This window comes from Juglans regia, chromosome 1 (genome assembly GCF_001411555.2).
Source record: "Juglans regia cultivar Chandler chromosome 1, Walnut 2.0, whole genome shotgun sequence".
In the NCBI taxonomy this organism is placed as follows: domain Eukaryota; kingdom Viridiplantae; phylum Streptophyta; class Magnoliopsida; order Fagales; family Juglandaceae; genus Juglans; species Juglans regia.
This window is the reverse complement of record NC_049901.1, coordinates 18,580,467-18,588,085: the sequence shown is the minus strand read 5'-3', so window position 1 is coordinate 18,588,085 and position 7,619 is coordinate 18,580,467. Positions and strand designations below refer to the sequence as shown.

Here is a 7,619-nt window from a genome sequence, read left to right as displayed (position 1 = left end):
TGCCCCTCACTAATCTCCACTTTATGTCAAATAGCCACCTCCAATCAAGGGTCATTCAAGCCCATAACTTCTCCCTCCAGGAGTCTAAAGTCATGCAAGATACATTTCACTCCATTTTATCACTTCTTCACCTTGTTATTAGAGAGAAACTCAAAAGAGCTCTCTCGGGCATATTTATGGGTCTTTTTTGCGTGGACATTTTAGACTTTTTGTAGGTATTTTCGCATGATGACTCCTTCATAACAGTTGTTCCTATTTGAATTTAGTTTCTGTATATATCTTATTAGTCTCATTACATGCTCATTTGATTGGTACAAAGCAGTTTTAACCATGGAAAGGTCATTCTGGTCATGAAACTGGAGAGTATGTTATGTTTTGAAAGTTTTGACCAAGCTAATGGACATATCTTAGTCCAAAAATTTTGTGTAGTGTTGTTATCATGTGTTTATAAATGTTCATTAAATTTTTATTGCATGACTAAAGCTTTTGACGATACATTTTCTTAGATCTAGAAACTTAAAAATTGGAAGAGAAAAAAAGGTGTTTGCTTTGTAAAAGTTTGAATATTTCGTGGTTTAATCTTATTCCAAAGGCTTTAATATTTTTATGTGATGATCATAAGCCTCTTATATACATGTTAGCATGTTAGTTTGAAGATATCTAGTATTATTTTTAAAGATATGATTTTCTATGCAAGAGGATTTTGGTTAGGCCTAAGATTTGATGTTTTTGGGTTAGATCCATGTTTTATTGAATTTTAGCCATGTGATTTTAAGTTTGATGTGATGTCTTTAGGACACATTTTTAAATTATGTGATATTTTAGTTTGAAGATCACATGTCTTTAAGCCATGGATCAAGAGATTAGTTAGTTGAGAGAAAATTTTATGTTTTGGACTAAGTTTAAAACCAAAAACTCCAAGTGTCCAAGTGTTGTTTTGTGATTTTTGGTATTTTTTTTTTTTTATGATTTAAAGCATGGTTGATCTTAGGATGATGTTATGAATATGTTAGAAGATTTTTTTGAAATTCTTAGAGATGTTTTTATTAAGGTCAAAACTTGTTATTTAAGGGTTTTTTTTTTGTTAAAAAGTTTGGGTCTTTTTACAAAACGTTTGATGTTGATGACTAGCTTTTTATTAATAGATATTTTAAGTGTGTTTTTAACTTAGGATACGAAATTTTTGTTACAAATTTTTTGTTTAATCATGAGTTTTGAAATTTGAAAGAATTACAACCAAAATCAAGAAAAATAGCCTATGTAGGTTTTGGCCATAGTGAGTTTTCCATAGTTGCAAATTGTTTTAAATTTTTCTGAGTTGATATTTGAGTTTAGGACAAAATTTATATGAGGTAGTAATTTTTGGAGTTAGGATGTGAAATCCTTAAGTTAGGGGTAAAATTGTCATTTTCCCACATGTAGATGGTAAAATGATAATTTTACTCTAAGTTGTTTCTTTACACATTTTTAATTGTTAGTAATTAAATTTCTAACTTTTAGAATACCCACTTACAGTTCCTCGTGTTTCACATTTTATTCTCGTAGAACGCAACTATCGAGGTAAGTTAGCTCCTAACTTACTATCAGTTTACTGTGTATGTTTGATAGGTAAGGGAACTACAGTTTATGTTCATATATTGTTACACATGTCATGTCATGCCATGTCATCACATGTTTATCTATTACACGAATTACTCTATCACGAAATACTTATCTGTTACACAATATATTTTGTCTCATGTTACTATCTATTGCAAGTATGTCATATTCCATATGCCATCTATTACATACATGTCATGTCACGTAATATTCACTGTCACATGTTATGTCATATTACGAAATATTGTTTGTTATATGTTATGTCATGTTATGAAATATTGTTTGTTACACATATATCAAGTTATGAAATGTTATCTGTTACATTTATATCTCAAAGTATGTCATGACTGTCGTCTTACGTTCACGTCACGTTCCGCTAGGTCAAGACTTCTATATTTTTGTATTCATGTTATTCCGTCTCGAATACAGTTTGTGTATCTCGAGAACAGTCTTATTAAGTTATTCATGTCAATCACGACCCTAAGCGCTAGGATAAGGTAATATCCTAGTGGAACTCCTTTGTTCACGCTGGAGTGTCTAAATAGGTGTAAAATTTCCTAGGTTGATGAAGTATAGTCAACAGGTTGTGAATGAAGCTTAACTAGCTAGTCACTAGAGCACGCTAGACACTAATGCCAATGGTGCCACACTTGATTTTATGTATGTCCACAGCAAGTGGGCCATAACAACTGTGGAGCATACACTACGTGAGACACAGCGATTGTGACACGTAGAATACGTGGGGCCACAGCAATTGTGAAGTACCTATTAATGCACTCACAGTTGGTATAGACACATGTGTTGTGATGCTGTAATCGACAAGGACACACGGCTTAAGGGGACTCGTGTAGCACCCATATGGTCACTTTATTAATTAACTCTATTGAATAAGATTCCATATATTTCACGTTCAAATCATGCTTCACGTTATATTATATTCAAGTTTACATTCATGTCAATCATGGTAACCCCATGAGATAAGAATACGCAATCATGGTAACCCCATGAAATAAGAACAGGCAATCATAGTAACCCCATTAGATAAGAATACGCAATCATAGTAATCCCATGAGATAAAATTAAACAATCATGGTAACCCCATGAGATAAGACTACTCTATCATGGTGACCCCATAAGACAAGAATACACAATCATGGTAATCCCATGAGATAAGATTAAGCAATCATGGTAACCCCATGAGATAAGACTACTCTATCATGGTGATCCCATGAGACAAGAATATGTTTCAAGTTCATGTTTATATCATGTTATATTCAAATTCATATAATGTTTAAGTTCACGTTCATGCTATGTTTTAAGTCCATGTTATGTTTCAAGTTCACGTTCATGCGAAGTTGCTAGTCCATATTATGTTTTAAGTTCACGTACATGTCATGTCACGTCACGTCAATCTAAGTTTCAGTTTCAATTCAAGTTATGTCATTTATGTCATGTTATATGTCAAGTTATGATATGGTTACTTATGACTTTGATTATACATTCATACTTTTACTACCATGCATGCATCATTAATATGTGTGGAAGTTTCCTGTTAACTTATTGAAATTTGTAATGAAATCTCACCGTGGTAGTTTCAACTACCATTCCTCCCAAATAGTAGGCGATGTGTCAAGATTAGAGTAAGGAGCAGACACTGGCAGACTGGAGGAGGTTGACTAGATGCCGTAGATTCAACACGAAGCTTGCAGCCTCCATAGTTAGGTCTTTGGATAGTATTTTGGCCTTGTTAGTCGAGTTACGTAAGTTACTCAACCAATTAGCCCAATAGTATATTTTGGCAATGTAATTATGGAGCCAGGTCTCCATTGTTTTGAGATTATAATCTTCTGAGACCTTGCCGTAATCGTGGATGTTTATTTTGTTAAGTATGCATGGATTATGTTTTAACTATTTGAGATATTATAAGTTTGGTGCATAGTATTGCTAAAAAAAAAAAAATTATCCGCTGCGAATATTGCATAATGCTATATGCATGTTAGGAACATTGCATCTTATTTGTCATGAACGGGGGCAAGTAATCTTGTATTGCATATCCCGACGCTTCAGATGTTCGTTCGATCCCAAGCAGAATCTGGGAGCGTCACACATATTATAGTGGATTTGCCTTTCAAGTGATCTATGGACGTAAGTCTTGAGTCAAACCACGTAAATCCATGTGTCTTCATCTATAATTATATTTTCTATATTTATCTATTTACTGCTATGGATGTACGTAAGGGTATCGTACCGATGCCCCAAAGGCCAAACCACCACCATCGTGGGCTTCCAACCACTTCATCAAGGCCCAAATCACCTCTGTCATTTTGGTCTATTGGGTGATTTTATGCTTCAACAAATGGCGTCATTTGTGGGATCGTCTTATTCTCTACTTCGGAAGTGAGAGAATGATATTTTTTGACTTGCGAAATCATCTCCAAATGAGCAGGTAAATCTCCTCTCAGATAAATGTTTCCTTTCAGATAAATATTCTCAACTTTTCATCTTTTATTTTTTAATACTGCTGCAAAAAAGAGAGAAGAACATTGATTTTTAATCGACCCCTTGAGCTGCAAGTGAATTGTTGATTGTGATTGTTTGGGGAATAATTTGATGAAAAAAATGATAACTTGAACCTACAAAATGAGAATTTTGCACGTTATTTTACTTGGATTATTTGAATAGTCATTGTTGAAAGTTTCATTCCTGTTTAGCCTAATCACTATATAAAGAGCTCCAGCCCAACATGAAATCTATTGGGCAGAGCCGGAATAGGCCTGGACCCAAACCATATTACCTAAAACACGGCCCAAAGGATCATTAGAGATTGAAAAGCACCACAGGCATAACTATAAGGCAACTATAAGAAGCCCAAACAAAGCTACTGCATGTTGGGGTATAAGAATTTCTCAAAATCTTTAAATACTTCCAGTCTTCCACAATAAATTTTCCAAATGTTTTTTCTATTTCTCTGAATTTTTTTTTCATACAATCTTTTTTCTATGTTTTTTATATGAAAAAATTTTCAATTCTTTTTAAAAAGTGTAAAATTTGAGGAAAGCCGATGTTGGCCCTGTTTTAAGATCACAAGGACCTTTGAGATTTAGGAAGTTCTTGGTTTAGATTCTTGAATGAGCTCAGGTCATCTTAATTTATTTAAATTTTAGACCTATCTTAATATCTAAAACATAACTTTCAATTATTAAACAACACTCAACTTAAATCTTCTTTATATGAAGGACTCATAATTTTTTTCAATTCAACACCTCTTTATATATAGAATCCACAATATTTTTTAACTTTACATAAATATATCTAAATTCATCTTAACATTCAAATACATCTAAACTTATTTTAGGTAGACTCCATAAAATTCAATCTATTATCTCAACTCACTATTATTCATAAATAATACAATTTATCTCAACTTAGTTCAACATCTAAACAGAACTTAGTGTTTGGATAGTGAGTTGAAATGAGATGAAAGTTTAAAGTTGAAAATTAAATAAAATACTGTTATAATATTATTTTTTAATATAATTATTGTTTTAAGATTTGAAAAAGTTAAATTATTTATTATATTTTATATGAAAATTAAGAAAAATTGTAATAATGAGATAGAATGAAATAAAATACTTCTTGCATCCAAACGGAAATAACCTATTCACAATTTATATACCATTTTAAATATAATAAGATTTTTTATTATATTTAAATCTATCAAATCAAAAGTGAAAATCAAAATAAAATTTAAAATAATATTATTTTATTACCTAATTGTAAGCAAATTGTTACAAATTCTCTGAGGACAGAGAGGTATGCTTTTCAACTCCCCTAAAATATTTAGCTCAAAGTTGAGCGCCAAATGAACCCCGCCAATTGAAATGACGACAACGCCACCACCCCTCCCCCGTACACTTCATATCATACCCAAAACTTCATATTCTAGCTTTAATTTTCTGCATATATTATTATATCCTAACCCTATCATTTCAAAACAAAGCAACAAAATGGTTTGAATGTATAAATCTTTGGGGATTGAAATATAGTATCCTCTTTCCGATTGAAAATCCAATTTATAATGTGGTCTATAAACTATTTAAATTAATATATTATCCCTAAAATTATAGTTTTGAATTACATTTAATGAAAAAAATTATTAAATGTTTCGATTATATAAACTAACATTTAAAATCAATTGAATTGTAAATAAATTCATCTCGTCAACTTACATTTTATTTACACACGCTTTTGTCATTTTATATTTTGATAATAATTTATATAATTTATACTATTTATTTAAAAGAAATGTTATCTATTTATTTTTTAAATAGAGTATACGAAATATGTAGAACATTTCTCGAAATAAATTGTAGGGCCAAAAATGGAAAATCATAAAAGAAATCCAGGAAGCTTATAAAATTAAAAAATAATAATAATAATAATAACACGAAGGTTTCGTCTTTCAGACCAAGGAAGAACACAACGAGAGCGAAACTAAACATATTGCGCAGCGGGAGAGAGAGATATATATGTATCTATACACAAACAAGAATAGAGAGGAACGTTGATATGTTCTCAGAAGTATTGAAAATTTGAGCTCCCGCTTTCTCGGCCTTCCTCGATCTGTGCCCTTAAGGTTTTCCTTCACACGCTGTTCGATTCGCCACTCCCGAGAGTTTTCTCGATCTGTTCTGTCACTTCCCCAATTTTCTTGGTAAATTTCTTTCGATTTCTCTTTCTCTCTTCTCAATTCTTTTTCCTCTTTTTGTGGAATTCAAACCCTAGGGTTTTTGTGACAAGAGCGTATTTGATTTAAGGTTTCATGCTTATTTGTGTTCAATCGTGTGTTTTTCTTTGCAACCGAAACCCTGCATTTCGGCTCTTTTGATTTATGGGTTGCCTTATTTTTGTGCAATTTTTTGACAACAGGGTTTTGAATTGGAGCGACGATTCAATAATCTTGAAAGCGAATTGCAGCATGAGCATCGATAGCCCCGGAGTAGGGGAGAATTAGGGTTTTCAAGATTCCGGCCGAAGCGGATTTGGGGGATTTCCATGGGCGATGGAGGCGTCGCATGCATGCCTTTGCAGCAGCAGCATCATATGGAGAGGTTTCCAATTCCGGAGAAGACGCTCTATGGTAACGGAAGCAAGAATGGGAGCAATAGCAACAACAATGGGTTCAATTCCAAGTCGCTCAAGTTGGCTGACACGGAGCGAAAGAAGAAGATGAAGGTGAAGAAAGAGCAATTCGCGAAGAACGGAGAGTCCGAAAAGAGTGATTTGGGATTCAATAGAGGTAAAAAGAGTAGTAGGGAAGTTGAAAATGGTGAAACTTTTGCTGAGAAGGTACAGAAGGAAGAGGTAGAAGAGGGTGAATTAGGGACTTTGAATGGAGATTTTGTGTCTCGGAGAAGTGAAATTGAGAAGGGAGAGATTGTTGATAAATGGAGAAGAAGTGAGGTGGAGAAAGGAGAGGTTGCTTATGGTAAGTGGAGGAAAGATGAGGTGGAGAAGGGTGAGATAGTGCCGGAGAAGACTAGGAGAGGAGAAGCAGAGAGAGTGGATTTTGGGTCGTGGAGAGGCTCAAAAGATGAGATTGAAAAGGGAGAGTTCATTCCAGATAGATGGCATAAAGGGGAAGCACCAAGGGATGAGTACAATCATTATAAATCACGCAGGTATGAGTTGGGTAATGATAAGGGGAGTAGATTTGAGGTTGAGCGTACACCACCTTCTGGGAAGTATTCGGGGGATGATAGTTTCCGTAGGAAAGAGTTCAACAGAAATGGAAGTCAGCTCTGCAAAAGTACTCCCAGGTGGGAGAGTGGTCAGGAGAGGAATATAAGGATCAGTTCAAAAATTGTAGACGAGGAAGGTTTGTATAGGAATGAATACAGTAATGGGAAGAACCATGGGAGAGATTACTCTTCTGGTAACCGGTTGAAGCGGTATGGCACTGATTCGGATAGCACAGAGCGGAAGTATCATGGAGATTACGGGGATTATGTGGGCTCAAA

General features: G+C 33.9%; 1 protein-coding gene across 1 annotated transcript in view; it reads left to right on the top strand.

Annotated features, from left to right (window-relative positions):
• Positions 1-6,066: 6,066 nt before the first annotated feature.
• The window catches only part of LOC118348466 (histone-lysine N-methyltransferase ATXR3-like), a 1,818-nt gene continuing 265 nt past the window's right edge, over positions 6,067-7,619 (top strand). Inside the window, exons 1-2 of the mRNA XM_035690102.1 lie at positions 6,067-6,313; positions 6,529-7,612. Coding sequence (XP_035545995.1) covers positions 6,655-7,612 — 958 coding nt within the window. The 5' untranslated portion in view covers positions 6,067-6,313; positions 6,529-6,654. The remainder of the gene's footprint in view (positions 6,314-6,528; positions 7,613-7,619) is intronic.